Genomic DNA, 18,015 nt, shown 5'->3' with positions numbered 1-18,015 from the left:
ATGTCCCAAGTCCAGAGCCCCGCTTTCCCTCCAGGCGCCAGAGAAGAGCGCGGATCCAGAAAGCCCAGATACCAGGGCTTTGGCCTGGGGTGGAAGTGGGAAGCGAGGCCTGGGATCCAATGAGAAGAGCTCGATTGGGAGGGGCTAGCCGAAAGCCCTTGAAATAAGACTCCTGGGAGAGCCGCAGCTCCTTCCAGCTATCTCCAGCACAGATTTAGGATCTCCTCGGACACTTTCGCCCGCCCCTAACTCTTGCGGCATGGCCACTTCCAAGAAGTTCCACACGCTTGTGGAAGTGCAACAAAAAGGAGGGAAAATTTTTGAGGTCCTGGGAGACCCCACCGAGGTACCTAGCTGGTTCCACTCCCAATATCTAAAGTGTCCAAGAGTGGTGTGCCTGGAGGCGTGGCTGGTGGAAGCAATGTTCGGTGAGTGGGCCAGGAAGGGACGGGCGATGGAGCCTCCTTTCCTGCCACTTCTACCTACGCCCCTCACAGTCCCAGCGCGTCCCAGGGAAAGGCTCTCCAGGGGCCCAGATCCCAAGTTCTTGCCCTTCGCCCACCACCTTCCCCTCCCAAGCCCGGTGAGTCATTTGTACCCTCTCGACCTCCCCGCGCAGGCCGGGACGGAGAGAAAATCCCGCACGTCGAGTGTGTGACCCACACTGTGCTTCACGTGAATCAGTGGAATCCTGAAGGCGATGCTAAGATCTTGATATTTGGGAGGCCTAATTTCCAACTGGAGGTATTCGAGATGATCGAACACCTGGCTAACTACTTCCGCCTGCGCCGCGGGGTGCCAAGTACGTGGGGGGGCCCCCCCGGAATCGGGAGGACCATCCCCCACAAAGCCCCTCCACTTGGGAGGGACCCTGAAGTTTTCTGAGAACCCGGGCGGCAGTCTTGCCCTCTCGGTCGGGCCGGGAAAGGGTTTCGTCTTTGCAAGGATTCTAGAAAGCCAAATTCACTCAGCGCTCTGGGACTCTGGCCCCACGTCCTCAGCCAGCGGGAGTGACGATACATTTGTGGGGAGGGTGTGGAACCACAGGTGCAATCCCTTCACATTACTTTTCTTCCAGGCTCAAAGAAAGCCGTTGCCCAGATGGCTGAGACCCCGGAGACTGGGACTCAGAGATCTCCACACGAGATTCCTGAGGCCGGGACCCAGCTGTCTCCGGACCTGAAAGTCCCAGAAGCCGGGACTCAGCAGCCTACCGAGGCAGCCCAGGACCTGGTTACCAGGTTATGAAGGCATCTTTGAGTCGGGAGAGCCAGGAGTTAAAGTGGAAGTCTCCGAAGAAGTCGCATTCCTAATAGTTCTCCTTCTACCCTAAAAGCTGGGGAAAGATTGTGTGATATGGTTTGTTTCCCCCTATGTTAATGTAAACATGAATTTAAAAAGTTCAAATAAAAAAATCAAATTTCTAGATTTTGGTTTTTTTTTTTTGTTTGTTTGTTTTTTAATATTTATTTATTTATTTATTTTTTTAGTTCTCGGTGGACACAACATCTTTGTTGGTATGTGGTGCTGAGGATCGAACCCGGGCCGCATGTATGCCAGGCGAGCACGCTTCCGCTTGAGCCACATCCCCGCCCCGGGCTGAGGATGTGGCTCAAGCGGTAGCGCGCTCGCCTAGCATGCGTGCGGCCCGGGTTCGATCCTCAGCAGTACCACATACCAACAAAGATGTTGTGTCCGCCAAGAACTAAGAAAAAATAAATAAATGTTAAAAATTCTCTCTCTCTCTCTCTCTCTCTCTCTGTCCCCCTCTCTCACTCTCTCTTTAAAAAAAAAAAAAATCAAATTTCCCTAAGGACTGTTCATTGGAAGGTAGAAAGAGAATAACACATTCCTCCCCAAATTCTGTGTGCTGTTCTCTACCCCAAGGCAGTTGAGACCTTTTGGATTGCTAGCTGCCCAGGACCAATAGTCCCCAGCTGAGGTCAGGTTTCTCTTGTGCTCCTTAACGCAGGGCACCTGACTTTGCAAAAGGTAAGAGACTGTACCATTGAGTCAGTCCTTGTATGGAAACCTCTCCAAACCGTAATTCTACTCAAAGTGACTTGGGATTTAGAAACCTAGTAACTGGGATCCAGTGGCTGCTATCCAGCTGAATATGAAAGGCCCCACTTGGGTGTACCCCCACTCTGCCACCCAATGCTTCCCAACTGGGGCAACTGAGAGGAGGGAAACTGCAAGAGTCGGGAGGCAATGCTGAGATCCTTAATCCTTGTCAGGGTCAACCAAGCTTTGGTGAAATTGGACATGAACCAGCCCCAGGCAGAATAAGGTTAATCTCCTTAGTTAAATTAACTAAGCAACTAGAAGATGGGAGACATGGGGGAGACCCCTCTTGATTCCCTCTAGAGTTCTAGAGCCCAACGCGGTACAGGAATGCCAGTCCTGGCTTGTGCGCATTAATCTGGAAGTTTGCACGCTAACGGTTTTGTATCAGGATACCAGGATTTTTTCCTTTATATTGTTTTATTAGGATACTAGGATAAAACTAACACACAGGAATCTTCGTGACATGAAATGTTTCATTTAAAACATTCAAGGAAGCCCAGAGCAGTGGCACACGCCTGTAATCTCATTGGCTCAGGAGGTTGAGGCAGGAGGATCGGAAGTTCAAAGCCAGCCTCGGCATCTTAGCGAGACCCTGTCAGCTCAGTGGGACCCCATCTCTAAATAAAATACAAAATAGGGCTGGTGATGTGGCTCAGTGGTTAAGTGTCCCTGATTTCAATCGCCGGTACAAAATAAAAATAAAACATTCAATGAGGAGAGGAAAGCAGAGCACAGCAGCTGGAAAAGCGTTCTGGATTGAGGGCATAGTGCCAAAGTTAAACATGGAGAGAAAACGGAATTTTCGTGAGGATGCATTTCCTTTTACAATTTCCTCACCTGTGTGGCCCTTTTGCAACTCATTCCTATGTCCTTAAATTGTACAGCATATAAAGCATCACATATAAATATGTAGTACGATGAAGAACTTGGTTGGTTTCTAATCTATTCCTATCTGCAAGTGAATACCCTCAGGATGATGAAAGAGCTCACTGGTAAGCACTTGCCTAGCATGCCCAAGGCCCTGGGTTAAACCCCCAGCAGAGGTTGGAGGGTATCTACTCTTTAAGAACAAGTTTGGCTGGCACGGTGGTGAATGTCTGTAATCCAAGCAACTCTGGAGACTGAGGCAGGAGGACTTCAAGTTTGAGGCCAGCCTCAACAAATTATTGGGGCCCTAAGAAACTTAGCAAGAACTTGTCCCAAAATAAAATTTAAAAACCAAGGATGTATGTAGCTCCGTGATAAAGCACTCCTGGGCTAAATCCCCTACACCAAAAGAAAAAAAAAAAAAGCATGTTTGGCTTTAATAAACTATGGTGCTACATTAAACTTCCTTGATTGGAGGCTGACAGAAGCTAAGGGCAAAAGAAAGCAGAATTTAAATAATATCATGCTTACATGTTTTTTAAAAAAATTTTAATGTATATAGATAAGTTTTTGTAGTACTGGGGATTGAACCCAGGACCTGTAGCTTAGGAGACAAGCACTCTACCAACTGAGCTACACACCTAGACCCTAGATAAGTTTTTTTTTTTTTTTAAAGCAATGCTTTTGGAGCTATGGTGGTGGCTCAGTGGTAGAGAGCACTTTCCTAGCATGTGTGAGGCACTGGGTTTGATCCTCAGCACCACATATAAATAAAGGTATAAAAAACTTTTAAAAAAATTTTTAAAAGCAATATTTATTACAAATCTTGACAAAATAGAAAACATTTAATGGACTGAGGGACAACTTTAGCAAGCCCCTGTCTCAAAAAAAAATGAAAGAATTAGCCAGGCATGGTGGTGCCCACCTGTCTCAGTAGCTCTGGAGGCTGAATCAAGTGGATCACAAAGTTCAAAGCCAGCCTCAGCCTGTATCAGATTATAGAAAGGGCTGGGGATATGACTCAGTGATTAAGCACTCCTGGGTTCAATCTCTGAGAAAGAAAGGAAAGGAAGAAAAGGAAGGAAAGAAAGGAAGAAAGAAAGAAAATTAAAGTTCTGGGGATGTAGCTCGGTAATGCAGTGCCCCTGGATTCAGTCCCCAGTACTGCTGAAAAGAATTTTCACTCAGACCAAAATCTCCAGAGCTTTTCTATTGCCCTCCCAAACTCACTCACTTCCTTACAAGACATCTTTTAATTTTTATTCAACTGTTAATTGTTATACCTTTTTTCTTCTACCACAATTTTCCTAAGAATGGTTATATTCAACTCATCCCTTACTGCCGATTCATATGTTCCCAAATATCTCAATTACAAACTGGTGCATCAAATTTCAATTTTTTCCCTCTGTAACAGGAATTGAACCCAGTGGCGCTTAACCACTAAGCCACATTCCCAGTACTTTCCCCTGATTATGCAGAGTGGGGTCACTGTAGGAGAAGGGGTGGTGGGTCCCTCATAGCTATTGGTACCAGTCCTAGCTTACTGTCTCATAATAAAGGATGGTGGGAGGCACAGGACTCCACAGCACTTCCTGACTTCCTGGAGTTTCTCAATTAGGGGACGGGGTGGGAGTGCACAGCAACAACTAATTACAGTGGGAAAGAAGCAGTCCAGCCTTGCCTGGGTAGAGGAAGAAATCTCCCACACCTATCCCCACTCCAATCAATAGCCAGAAAAGGGTTCATCCACTGGAGGGTAATAACAGTTGGGCCAGTAGTCAGGAAGAACCAGGTCCCCAGCCTCTGATCACGCAGGAAAAAAAAAATCAAGATAATAAACATGAATCCTCACACTAAGAGTAAGGAAAGGGAGGGAAAGGGAGTGAAACGAAGTTCCAACCCCCACTGCCTACAGGCTAGAAAAAGGCAGCCCTTGGCTTATGAAGTGCTGTGACCTCAAGGAAGACAAATCAGGAATAAACCAGGTTTTGTGTTTTAAGGTACTGGTGATTGAACTCAGGAGCGCTTTACCACTGAGCTAAGTCCCCAGCTCTTTTTTATCTTGAGGCAGGGTCTCGCTAAATTGTGAGACAATTTGCAATCATCCTGCCTCAGCCTCCGGAGTCACTGGGATTACTGGCGCGTGCCATTGCACGGGCTCAATTCCTCTCACCAAAACAAGGCTTTTTTAGCTGGTTGCAAATCTGTAATCTCTTTACTGCCGAGGGGGAGAATCACAGGAGTTAAACCGAAGCCAACTTTGAAAACAAAGACCTCTAGGCACCTTCTGACCCAAGAATTCCGCTTCTGGAAAGTGCGGGATACCATGAGAGGGGAATGTCTTGGACAGACTGGTCGTTGCAGTGTGATAGGTAATGAAAAAACAGCTCCCTCATCCTGAAATAAACACCTGTGTGGCATCACATAAAACCTACAGACGACTCAAACAGGACGCCCTCCGCGGACGAAGGACCTGGGACACTGAATCTTGTGGGAATCTCAACCAGCCCAGAATATTAAGGGTGGACCGACTGAGGGTTTGAACGCCACCTGTGCTCAAGCCAGGTTCCAAGAAATCGCACACCTGGTGCTCCGCGGGAGTCAAACTACCAGGTTTAGAGCCCCTCAAACCTAGACCAGGAGCCCTGGGTAGAACCGCTCACCTGTATTCCCAGGTACTCAAGGAGAGGCACGGGAATTGCAGTTCTAGGCCAGCCTCAGCAACTTGGAGACACCGTCTCAAAAATAAAAAGTAGTGGAGATGTGACTCATTGGGAAAGCACTCCTGGGTTAAATTTAAAGTACAAAAATACTCCAGATACTTCACCATTTGTGAAATTAGTGAAATCATCAGCATCCTGCCCTTGAGGACCCAATTCTGACCATAAGATCCAAAAAAAGGATTAGGACTTTCAAAATGATAAGCTAAAATGTAGAAGCAAAACAAATGATCAGCTTCTATCCACCCTTCACATCAAGTAAAGTCAATGTTTTGTAAATTTGCTTTATTTCACGTGAAAAGACTTTATTCCAGACAAAAATTTCATTAGAATAGTTCTACAAATACATTTACCACAAAATAAACCACTATTCAAAAGGCACAGGAAAAAGTGATGTAGAGATTTAAGAATACGTGTCTTCCAGTCTCTTCAGCTGGCTGTCCTCATTGGTCTAATTATTGCCATCTTGTTTGTATTCAACTGGATGCTGGATAGTTTCTGGATACGGTGAACTAGCCTTCAAGAACTCCTCAAGGCGTTTTATCTTCTTAGCTGGAAGGCAAGCAACTGATAAGCATCCACAAGGACTGGGGAGAAGTTCTGCGACAGTTTCTCAGCGGAGTCCTGAAGCTGAGATCTAGCTCTAGTGATCTGCCCCAGCTGAGGTTGAATTGGACAATGTGCGCCTGAATGCATCGGATCTCCGCTGTCTTTCCCAAGGATCCTTCGCTAAAGGGATCACCAGGGCCTCTGCAGCTTCCTGGGAGTTAAGAAACTACAAGAAGTTGTGAGAAAGAGGAGGCTAAGGAGAAGCTGTAAGCCTAACGCCATCACCTGTAGTTCCTCCACACGTAGGTTCACAAAGTCCCTCACCTCGTTGGTCACGAAGTTCTCGGAACCACACTGCCAGGCTCTGGATAATGTTCTTCACCCGAGTCTTCACGCCGGGCTGCCCAAACACGGTGATTTCCACTAGTTCCCCGGTGTCCGTTGGGTCCACCCTCAGCAAGGCCTGGCTCATCCACTCCATTTCCGAGAGGACGGTTCCGTCTCGGCCTAAACAGATAAGGAGAGACTTTCAGGAGGAGCTAGATTTGGAGGGGCTGTGGGCTAGGTAAAGGGCGAGCAGGAGCCGACGGGCAAATCAACGCCGATGACCTGCGAATTTGGGAAAGAGCTTGTGCAGTCACTAGCAGCCTGTCCTACACGGGAGGAGGCGAGCCCGAGGATACCCCGGGTCAGGATGGCTCACCAAAAATTGGTTCTACCAGCCAGGGGTCCAGGTGAAACACCAGAGGTTCGTTCAGTTCCTGCGCGGAAAACCACCACGGCCGGACACGAATCGGTGGTGGCGGAACGTGAAACCCGAGCAGCCTATCCAGGGAGTGAGACGACATCCCTGACATCCCTTCGGCCCCAGCAGCTTCATCTGCACCGGAGTGGCCGAGCATGACAGACCCCAGAGAGTCCGCAGCCCAAAGAACGTGCTCCCAATGGCCGCCTCCGGCTTCCTCCAGTCCCAGGTTCCCCCCCACCCAGCCGCGGGCTCCTTTATATAGTGCTCGACACCCCACCCATCCCGCACCCTCCCGCTGCGCAGGCCCACTAGACACCGAGCTTCCCGCGCTACTCGCGACCCCCAGCTACTTTTGACTTGAGCTGGGTTTTGATCTCAGACGCCCTGGGGTCCTCCTTTCAGCCTTGGAACGCGTCCCGTATTCTCAAAAGGCTCGTGATTCATTAACGTGTGAATTTGATTTGATGACCCTTTGACCCTGAATCACCTGTGCCAAGGTTAAGGTTTGCAGATCACCTTCTAAGCACTAGTGGGTAGATCAGACCTAGGACGGACTCCTCCAATCTGTAAAAACTTCTCAAGTCCTCCTCGCTGCTGTCTTCTGACTGTCCGGGTGGTTACAATTTTAGATTTTTATTCCACTTGAACACTTAAATGTTCAGCCCTCTGTGAATTTACATCCAGAAGTCTTAATATTGCGCTTCAGTTTATAGACGAGCCATTCTCTTATTGCAAATATCCAAAATGATCAGTCTCTTCAGGTGCAATTAAAACGAACATTTCCAGATGGTTCTACGGTACTTCAGAGCTAATGTTTAATCTTGATGGGCATCAAGTTTAGTGCAAATAAAATTCTATTTAGAGACTTAGGAAAGTTTTGACAGGGAGGCTTCCCTAGAGTGAAATCATTCCCGCCTTTCTGTCAGTACCAACGTTGGCCATTCAAACCTACTGAAACTATTAATAACAATTCTGTTTGTTACACAGGGAGTTTCCCTGAAAGACGGTTTCAGTCATTATGCAAACGAGCCGCATGCTTTATACACTGGAAAGTTCTCTTTGGGTTTACACAAAAAAGCCGGTCCTGAACGCCAGTCAGTTCTCTAGGGAGTTGGACCTCACCTGCCTAGTTCTCTTATCAGTGAATAAACCCAAAAGAGGCACTCATTTCTTTGTGCATTAGCCACCACACATTCAACTGAGAATACTCAGGCTCAACTCTGAGAAATTTCTTAAATTCTACTCACCAGTAATAATTTCATCACACTGATTTAATGCCAAAAAACATAAAAAAAAAAAAGAATCAGAATATTTCAAGCCACTCTATCATGTTTTCAACAAAACATCAGAGGTGGTCATTACAGAACAGGAAGCAAGTTAAACAAATTGTGTTTATTTCCACCATCCTAAGTAAACATGTCAATGAATATTTCCTCCATATGTTCTTAATTTTAATTAAATTTTAAATTATAAAAAATTTCACACATTCAAAAAACCATGTAACACACCCAGGTACCCTCCTTCAATTTCACAGATGTTGACATTTCCCCACCTTTGCCTCAGTTCTCTTCTTTAAAATAGTATAGCTTTGAAGGTTGAGGCAGGAGGAGGGCAAGTTCAAAGCCAGCCTCAGCAACTTAACAAGGCCCTAAAACAATTTAGCAAGACCTGGTTTCAAAATGAAAAATAGAAAAGGCTGGGGAATGTGCTCAGTGGCTAAGCATCCCTGGGATCAATCCCTAATATCCCCAGTACAAATATATATACATATGTATAAATACACATACACACACACAAGTTGAAACACTGAATCTTATTTAGTGGCTATTTCTACCTCTAATTTTAAAAATCAACACAATACATATTGTAAAAAGTCTTGAGGATATACAATAAAATATGAAAGTTCTCAGACACAATCTTCCTTAATCTCTTAGTATTCCTTTTTCAATTATGCACATTATGAATTTCCTTTTCCAGTATAAATTGTCTTTTTATCTTTAAGCTGTCTTTTGTGTTTTTGCCAGGTTTAGGTAGTGCATGCCTGTAATCCTAGCTAGTCTGAAGCCTGAAACAGAGGGATCCTGGGTCACATAGCAATACTTCATTTCAAAGAAGAGAAAGAGATTGGGGGCAGGGGGAATGAGAGGAATCCTTCTTTATTATCTGAAGAGATTCCCTCTACTTACTAAGAATATTGAAATTTCTGTCTTAACATTTAAGACAGAATCCTCAAACCATCTGTGTTTTGTTGTTGTTGTTGTTGTTTGTTTGTTTGTTCATTTTAAATAGTGTTGCAGAACTACAGAACCTAGGGCCTGACACAAAGCTAGGCAAGTGTTCTACCACTGAACTACACCCCCAGTTCTGGGGTTAATTCTTTTAAATTAGGGATAAGATAGAGATACAATTTCATCTTTTCATAAAATTAATACTTTTTATTTATTTAGTACTTGGGATTGAATCCAGGGGTCCTTTACCACTGAGCTACATCTCCAATTCTTTTTATTTTGGGACAGTCCTGTTAAATTGGTGAGACTGGCCTTGAATTTTCAATCTTCTTGTCTCAGCCTTCAGCACCACTGGGATTATAAGCATATGCCTCTGCACCTGGTAAATTGGTGTGTTTTTGTTTTGTTTTCGATACTTCGGATGGAACTCAGGAGCACTTGACCACTCAACCATATCCCCAGCCCTATTTTGTATTTTATTTAGATACAGGGTCCCACTGAGTTGCTTGGCAGCCTTGCTGTTGCTGTGGCTGGCTTTGAACTTGAAATCCTCCTGTTTTAGTGCTCCCACACACACACATACACACCCCACCCCCCCCACCCCCGTCTGGGATTATGGGCATGCACCACTGCACCTGGCGCTTTTTTTTTATTGTTTGTTCAAAACATTACAAAGCTCTTGACATATCATATTTCATACATTAGATTCAAGTGGGTTATGAACTCCCAATTTTACCCCAAATACAGATTGCAGAATCACATAGGTTACACATCCACATTTTTACATCATGCCCTATTAGTAACTGTTGTAATCTGCTACTTTTCCTATCCTCTACTATCCCCCCCTCCCCTCCCATCTTCTCTCTCTACCCCACTTACTGTAATTCATTTCTCTCCTTGTTTATTTTCCCATTCCCCTCACAACCTCTTATATGTAATTTTGTATAACAATGAGGGTCTCCCTCCATTTCCATGCAATTTCCCTTTTCTCTCCCTTTCCCTCCCACCTCATGTCTCTGTTTAATGTTAATCTTTTCTTCCTGCTCTTCCTCCCTGCTCTGATCTTAGTTGCTCTCATTATATCAAAGAAGACATTTGGTATTTGTTTTTTAGGGATTGGCTAGCTTCACTAAGCATAATCTGCTCTAGTGCCATCCATTTCCCTGCAAATTCCATGATTTTCTCATTTTTTAGTGCTGTGTAATACTCCATGGTATATAAATGCCACATTTTTTTTATCCATTCATCTATTGAAGGGCATCTAGGTTGCTTCCACAGTCTTGCTATTGTGAATTGTGCTGCTATGAACATCAATGTGCCAGTATCCCTGTAGTACGCTCTTTTAAGGTCTTCAGGGAATAGTCCGAGAAAGGCAATAGCTAGGTCGAATGGTGGTTCCATTCCCAGCTTTCCCAGGAATCTCCATACTGCTTTCCAAATTGGCCACACCAATTTGCAGTCCCACCAGCAATGTACAAGAGTACCCTTTTCTCCACATCCTCGCCAGCACTTGTTGTTGTTTGACTTCATAATGGCTGCCAATCTTACTGGAGTGATATGGTATCTTAGGGTGGTTTTGATTTGCATTTCTCTGACTGCTAGAGATGGTGAGCATTTTTCATGTACTTGTTGATTGATTGTATGTCCTCCTCTGAGAAGTGTCTGTTCAGGTCCTTGGCCCATTTGTTGATTGGGTGATTTGTTATCTTACTGTCTAATTTTTTGAGTTCTTTGTATAGTCTGAATATTAGGGCTCTATCTGAAGTGTGAGGAGTAAAAATTTGTTCCCATGATGTAGGCTCCCTATTTACCTCTCTTATTGTTTCTCTTGCTGAGAAAAAACTTTTCAGTTTAAGTAAGTCCCATTTGTTGATTCTTGTTATTAACTCTTGTGCTATGGGTGTCCTATTAAGGAATTTGGAGCCCGACCCCATAATATGTAGATCGGAGCCAACTTTTTCTTCTAACAGATGCAGAGTCTCTGATTTGATATCTAGCTCCTTGATCCACTTTGAGTTAACTTTTGTGCATGGTGAGAGGAGGGGATTCAGTTTCATTTTGTTGCATATGGATTTCCAGTTTTCCCAACACCATTTGTTGAAGATGCTATCCTTCCTCCATTGCATGCTTTTAGCTCCTTTATCAAATATAAGATAGTTGTAGCTTTGTGGATTAGTCTCTGTGTCCTCTATTCTGTACCATTGGTCCACCCACTTGTTTTGGTACCAGTACCATGCTGTTTTTGTTACTATTGTTCTGTAATATAGTTTGAAATCTGGTATTGCTATACCGCCTAATTCACACTTCCTGCTTAGAATTGCTTTTGCTATTCTGGGTCTTTTATTTTTCCATATGAATTTCATGATTGCTTTATTGCTGCGCCCCTCCCCTGACTCAGGCAATGGCAAGGCCCTACTGAGGTGGATGGCACAAGGCGTCCATCCTCTGGAGGAGCGCAGTATGTTTCTGGGAATGGGCTGATTTGTTTTTGTATTCCTTTAATAAGTATAGTTGCGATTTCTCATATGACCATTAAGTATGAAGGAAAAATCATGACTTTCCCAATTAATGCAACTACTTCTAAAGCATAGATCTGTTTGCTCTAAATGCAATGATTCAGCTGTGGAGTATAAATTGTTAATGTCTAAAGAAAAACTCCCTGTATTCCTGTCAAGAAAGTTTTTGAGAAATTAAATTAAAATCTAGAGAAGAAAAATTAATGTTAAGAAGATAGATTAGTGCTTAGTACTGGGCAACTTGTTCTTGTTCCTGTGCACAATGGTTTGTGCTCTTACTTTTGTTTGATTAAAAGTAATAACAAATCAACTACTTGCCGTAACCATGGCACCGGTTCCAGTCAGTAAGTCAAGAAAGAATAGTTAAGGTATAGGCCAATAGTTTGGGACATTTGTAACTATTATTAAAAGTAAACTAAGTAGAAACAGCTCAAAGCAAAACTCGAACTGAAAGTACAAATGCTTGCTTATGCATAAGCCAAGATACATTCTTCTATTCTAATTGTAGCTACGTAATATTTTGTTTTGTTTGAATAATGATTCCTGTTTTGTAACCACAAAGTACTGTAAGCCTGCCAAAATGAAAAGTATATATGATCAACTTCACAAGTAAAGATTGGGATCAACACCTTCACTTTGGTGTCTGTGTTGTTTCTCCACCCCCTCTTTCCCTGACTCCTCACCATCCGTTCGTCTCCTGAGACCCCCTGTTGGAGCTGGTCTCCGACACTTTATCTATTTCTATAAGAAATGCTGTTGGGATTTTGATTGGCATTGCATTAAACCTATAGAGAGCTTTTGGTAATATCCCATTTTGATGATGTTAGTTCTGCCTATCCATGAACAGGGTATATTTTTCCATCTTCTAAGATCTTCTTCTACTTCTCTTTTTAGGGTTCTGTAGTTTTCATTGTATAAATCTTTCACCTCTTTTGTTAGGTTGATTCCCAAGTATTTTATTTTTTTGAGGATATTGTGAATGGAGTGGTTTTCCTCATTTCTGTTTCAGAAGTTTTGTCACTGATATACAGAAATGCCTTTGATTTATGCGTGTTGATTTTATATCCTGCCACTTTGCTGAATTCATTTATTAGTTCTAGTTTTTTGTAGACCCTTTTGGGTCTTCTAGGTATAGAATCATGTCATCCACAAATAGTGATAATTTAAGTTTTTCTTTTCCTATTTTTTTGCCTTTAATTTCTTTCATCTGTCTAATTGCTCTGGCCAGTGTTTCGAGAACTATATTGAATAGAAGTGGTGATAGAGGGCATCCCTGTCTTGTTCCAGATTTTAGAGGGAATGTCTTCAATTTTTCTCCATTCAGAATGATGCTAGCCTGAGGCTTAGCATAGATAGCTTTTACAATGTCGAGAAAGTTCCTGTTATCCCTAGTTTTTCTAATGTTTTGAATATAAAGGGATGCTGTACTTTGTCGAATGCTTTTTCTGTGTCTATCGAGATGATCATATGGTTCTTATCTTTAAGTCAGGGTTTCATCTAATCACTACACAAACCTATTTTATGTGATATGATGCAGCTTTTTTAATATTTTATTAATAAATATTAAAACATATTAACTTTAAAAATATTTTTCAATTTTAATCACCTACTCTTATAAGAAACTATATTTTTCTGAGAAATATACTTAGTTACCTAAAATGAGGCAAGCCTGGACTGTGGAGGAAGGCTCCAAGGAGAGATCATTGGCTCCCAATCCAGTGGCAGGAATAGTGCAACTAATGGGGTCCAAAACGTGTCTCTGGCCCTTAGCAGAAGTTACAAATGACACAACCTCTACAAACTAGTTTCAACTTAAGTTTCAAGGCAATTATGGGTGATTGCAAAACCTTTGGCTAGCCAAGAACTTTGGTCACAAACACTGTTTGCAGCACGTTCTTAGAACATTATTGGTCAGGTCGGATAGTTTTGTGGCTCCATTGAAAGAAAAGATACCCTGGATCTCTAGATGGATTTGGGAATGTGTTTTCTTGGCCTGGTTTTGATGTGTTTGCAGTGTTTTATTAGGATTCATAGTCATTTAGTTTTTAATAACTATGTAGTTGATCAGTGTGTTTAGTATGCTGAATGCTCCTGTGCAGTTATTGTCTTTTCAGATCATTCAATATCTCATTTTGCAACAAAAGGCCTGAGAGACAACTGTACACCGCTGTAGGCTGGGTTCTCTGAGTAACCTTGTTAATGACTTCTGACAATGGTGTGGATCTAAACCTGGCCAATTCAAACCATAAAGCCTGACTTTGTTGTTTTGGCCAAAAGGGGAGGGTGAAGAGTGAAAAACCAGGCAGGAATTTACAGTCTGAGGCTGATAGATAAAATCTAATCTTCCCTAGTAAATATAAATGTCTCACTTTTTTTTTTTTCAGTACTGGGGATTCAACCCAGGGGAACTTAGTAACCACCCCCCACCCCCACCCCCTGCCCTTTTGATTTTTAAATTTTGAGATGGGGTCTTGCTAAATAGCTTAGGGTCTCACTAAATTGCCAGGGCTAGTCTTGAATTTGCAATCCTGTCTCAGTTTCCCAAGGTGCTGGGATTACAGGCATGTGCCACCAAACCCAGCTACTTTTTTTTTTTTTTTTTTTTTTTTTACTTTGAAATTGGGGCTAAGCTGCTGAGGGTCTGTTTAAGTTTCCCAGGCTGGCCTCAAACTTGGGATTCTTCTGATTTAGCCTCACAAATCGTTGAGGTCACAGGTGTTTGCCATTGCACCTGGCTCTTAAAAAATAGCTTAATCAGTCACGACCACTTAGTCACAGTGATGGAACCTGATAGACAAAGGCCACTCTGAAACTGTTGGAAACTCGGTAAAAATAATACTCTACAATTCAGATTACATCAATCACCCTGCCTCCTAGATGAAGATAATTATCTAATTGTCACATTTTAGAAAATTGGCTTCTGATTCTCTAGTACAGCACACTAAATAAACCCAGCTTTGTTTGTCTGCACATGTACAGTCGTTGATTGACTGCCAAGACCTGTCAAAATTCAGGGAGCCACTCGGAGACTTCCTGTTCTAGCACCTTCCATCCCTCAACCCCTGACCTGGTTGATGCTCAATGAATCTGCTTCAAAATCCTTTGAAATTAGAGATAAGATAATTTTGGATCCCTGGGAATTCCCCGGGCAAGCACTGATTGATAATCTAATTTCGAATGGAGAGATTAAGACCTGAATGGGATATTGCTGGATTGGATCTTCTCCACAGGCTACAGTAACAGGAGATCCTCTCTAGGGTGTGTCAGGGGGTGGGTTGTTTGAGTGCCCATATATAGCACAGGGTCCAGGCCTTTTTCACATTTTCCAGCCAGTTGCTTGGACTTGCTCTACTCTGAATCAAGAAGAGCAGTGCACCATTTGGAAATGAGCACCATTGGCAAGAAGGCGTGGTGGACCTTACCTGAAAACTTTCATTCTCCACTGGTACTTTACATGGAAGAAGACCTAGAGAAGCACATATTTGGTAGGTAGCCCTTGCCCACATCTCCTTCCCCATCCTTCCCTTCCAACCTTTCTCTCTCCTCCTCTGTCCGTCCCAGGTCCCTACTCTCAAGGCCACCTCTTTGTCTCACTCAGTACAGGGCATTTACTTTTCCTCTCTCTCCCCTCCTGTGTTCACAGGTCAAGGAGATGAATACCTTCGTAGTATTGAGGTGCATAGCCACACTCTCATTCAGCTGGAGCCATGGTTCACAGCCACAGGCCAGACTCGAGTTACAGTCGTTGGACCACCTAGAGCAAGAAAGTGGCTGCTGAGTATGATCCGGAGTTTGGGGAGCCGGGATTGGTGGTGTCAGGACCAAGGTAGGTATCCTTACTAAGTTGTGGTTAAGAATGAAGTGATAGTCCTGGTAGAGTTTTGTGGCATTGAAGGATTGCTCAAGTGGTTGGGAATCTAGGTGCTCCCCAGAGTTCATTACAAGTAGAGGGACAAAGTCACACCATTTTTGTGACTTGAAGTCACTGAGGGAGTAAAAGGTAGTGAGGAGGCATGAATGGGTTGTCTGAGGGGGCCTGGGTTAGGATGACTGTCTTTCCCATAATGTTCCTGTGGGGGATCCTCACCTGCACTGCAGCCCCCTAGTAATGAGCTCTACTTTACCATTTCTAATGATTCCCTCCACAGGCCTGAAGATGTTACGGCGTGTCCGGAGCCAGCCCCTGACCGATCATGAGCTAATTGCCACCACCATCGTGGAATCAGATACCTTCTTTCTATCATTGGCTGTCAGAATGATTGGGGCCATCTCAGGGTTCCTATCACAAATTGCATGGTTATTTTAGGTTGTTTTGGAATTAGCTGTATCCATAATAAAGGACTGACTTTCTGGGAAGCTGAGATGTGAGAAGTCTTATTTTAGCCCTGTTGAGAAAAACATGAAAGACTGATAGAAGTTTTGATTTGTGGCTCCTCTCATCTCTCTAGCTTCTAGGTGTGGATCTGAAGGAAGTTTCCTAAGTGTTGGAAAGCTTTCCACTGGCAAAGATACCTAATAAAGCAAGCTACCTAATATGTAATGCTTTTGCCTCTTTTTTATTTGGATAAGCTTATCTAGTCTAGTAGGGTCTAGTCTCAGCCTGGTGCTGAGCTGTGGATGGCATACTTAGCCACTGGGGAGGCCCAGCACAGGGAAAAAGCCAGATACAAGACATCTTTCAATGAACTGGTTTTCTCAGACCAGAAGCTCTTAGATGAATAAAAACGGGAGGGGGGGGAGGGGCAGTGGAGGGAGGGGTGGTGGTGAGGAGGGGGCAGGGAGGGCTTCTGAAAAGAAGGGATCTTCCTAGAAGGCTCAGGATTCTTCTGAATTGAAAATGCAAACCAAAGGGGAGAGTGAGAAGTTGGGAGGTCCAGATGGAAACCAAAGATGTCCTCAGTTTCACTGCCTGGTGGAATAGGCAAGGGGGCAACCCAGCCAAGCCTGATGAACGGGAATTAGCCAGCATTGTCCCTGACTGCCCAGAAGCTTTGAAGGTGGGCTTTGAGGGGGTGGTTTTCCAGGAACAAAAAATTCTGAGGTCCTTCGAAGTATGAATAAGCTGACTAGTAAGTCTTTCTGAATCTCTACTTCAGAACTTTCTCTTGAATGCCAAAATACATTTGGATCTCTCCATCCAAGGTTATGGCAAGCTAAACATGCCTTTTCTTGAACATTTCATTGTCAAACCTGTTCCTTCTCCAGGAGTCTATCTTCTACAAAAGCCATTGCAGTTTCTGAGGAAAGGCAGTGTTGTCCTGGACCAGAGTGGAGTAGTAGAAATGTCAACAAGTGGTGGAATTTTTTGAAATATATTTTGAAGACAACAAGAAGGTTAATTATGGACTGGGGTTGTAGCTCAGTGGGAGAGCACTTGTTTGTTACTTATGAGGCTTGGGTTCCATCCTCAGCACCACATAAAAATAAAAATAAATAAGTAAAGGTATTGTGCCCATCTACAACTAAAAATATGTATTTTTAAAAAATGCTAGCTACATGCTTTATTTTTTATTTAAAAAAAAATTATTTGTTTTTGGTACCGAAGATTAACTCAGAGGCCTTTGCTACAGCTCAAGCCGTTTTTAAAACTTTATTTTGAGATGCTCTTGCTAAGTTGCCCAGGCTGGCTTTAAATTTGTGATCCTCCTGCCTCAGCTCACCAAATTGCTGGGATTATCATCATGTGCCACCAAATCTGGCAAACTATATGATTTTTACATGGCCAGTTGCTAAACAAAAGTTAGATCAGATTCACAGTAAACAACAACAATCACCAATCTAACTGGAGGAAAAGAACAACCAAACCACATTATTCTCAAAGGAAACGTCATATTTACTTCTTAATTGGCAATTTAAAATTTTATGTGTTCACAAAGTAGAGAAAAAACTTCTTAAAAAAAATGCCTGAAGCTGAGTGTGGTGGTGAACTCCTATGACTCCCAGTGACTCAGGAGACCAAAGAAAGAAGATCTCAAGTTCCAGGACAGCCTCAGTAATTTAGCAAAGGTCTAAGCAACTTAGTCAGACCCATCTTAAATAAATAAATAAATAAATAAATAAATAAATAAATAAACAAATAAATAAAAAGGGCTGGGTATGTGGCTCACTGGTAAAGTGCCTCAGCATTCAATCCCTAGTTACAAACAAACAAAAAAGCTTGCAAAAAGAGTATTTGTTCCTTCAATTAAGTTTCAAACCAGTAATTATCAAATTAACATTTATTTTCTCCAGGTTGTAATTCTGACTTCTAATGGTTTCTGAAATGTCAGAGCCTAGGAGTTAACCTAGGATTTGATATCTCCAATACTGGAGTGAGACTA

General features: G+C 43.2%; 2 protein-coding genes across 2 annotated transcripts; one reads left to right on the top strand and one right to left on the bottom strand.

The window, feature by feature from the left end:
* The first annotated feature begins 259 nt into the window (after window positions 1-259).
* Khdc3l (KH domain containing 3 like, subcortical maternal complex member) lies at window positions 260-1,248 on the top strand. The gene is made up of 3 exons (XM_078018515.1): window positions 260-428; window positions 620-802; window positions 1,079-1,248. Exons 1-3 carry the CDS (start codon window positions 260-262, stop codon window positions 1,246-1,248), a joined length of 522 nt encoding a protein of 173 aa, XP_077874641.1.
* Window positions 1,249-6,105: 4,857 nt separating this feature from the next.
* Ooep (oocyte expressed protein) lies at window positions 6,106-7,105 on the bottom strand. Its single transcript, XM_005342643.2, has 3 exons — window positions 6,907-7,105; window positions 6,528-6,710; window positions 6,106-6,206 (listed from the first exon to the last, which is right to left on the bottom strand). The coding sequence occupies exons 1-3, from the start codon at window positions 7,103-7,105 to the stop codon at window positions 6,106-6,108; spliced, it is 483 nt and encodes a 160-aa protein (XP_005342700.1).
* Window positions 7,106-18,015: the final 10,910 nt, after the last annotated feature.

This window comes from Ictidomys tridecemlineatus, chromosome 8 (assembly GCF_052094955.1).
Source record: "Ictidomys tridecemlineatus isolate mIctTri1 chromosome 8, mIctTri1.hap1, whole genome shotgun sequence".
NCBI classification, from domain to species: domain Eukaryota; kingdom Metazoa; phylum Chordata; class Mammalia; order Rodentia; family Sciuridae; genus Ictidomys; species Ictidomys tridecemlineatus.
This window is presented reverse-complemented; position numbering and strand designations above follow the sequence as displayed.

Bases quoted from the DNA above. Each gene is read 5' to 3' on its own strand.
- Ooep (XM_005342643.2), bottom strand. From the start codon at position 7,105: ATGCTCGGCCACTCCGGTGCAGATGAAGCTGCTGGGGCCGAAGGGATG. The intron at 6,711-6,906 runs GTGAGCCATCCT...TTATCTGTTTAG, and splicing joins GCTGGTAGAACCAATTTTTG to GCCGAGACGGAACCGTCCTC. The intron at 6,207-6,527 runs GTGAGGGACTTT...CTTGCCTTCCAG, and splicing joins AGAACTTCGTGACCAACGAG to CTAAGAAGATAAAACGCCTT.
- Khdc3l (XM_078018515.1), top strand. From the start codon at position 260: ATGGCCACTTCCAAGAAGTTCCACACGCTTGTGGAAGTGCAACAAAAA. The intron at 429-619 runs GTGAGTGGGCCA...CTCCCCGCGCAG, and splicing joins GCTGGTGGAAGCAATGTTCG to GCCGGGACGGAGAGAAAATC. The intron at 803-1,078 runs GTACGTGGGGGG...CTTTTCTTCCAG, and splicing joins CCTGCGCCGCGGGGTGCCAA to GCTCAAAGAAAGCCGTTGCC.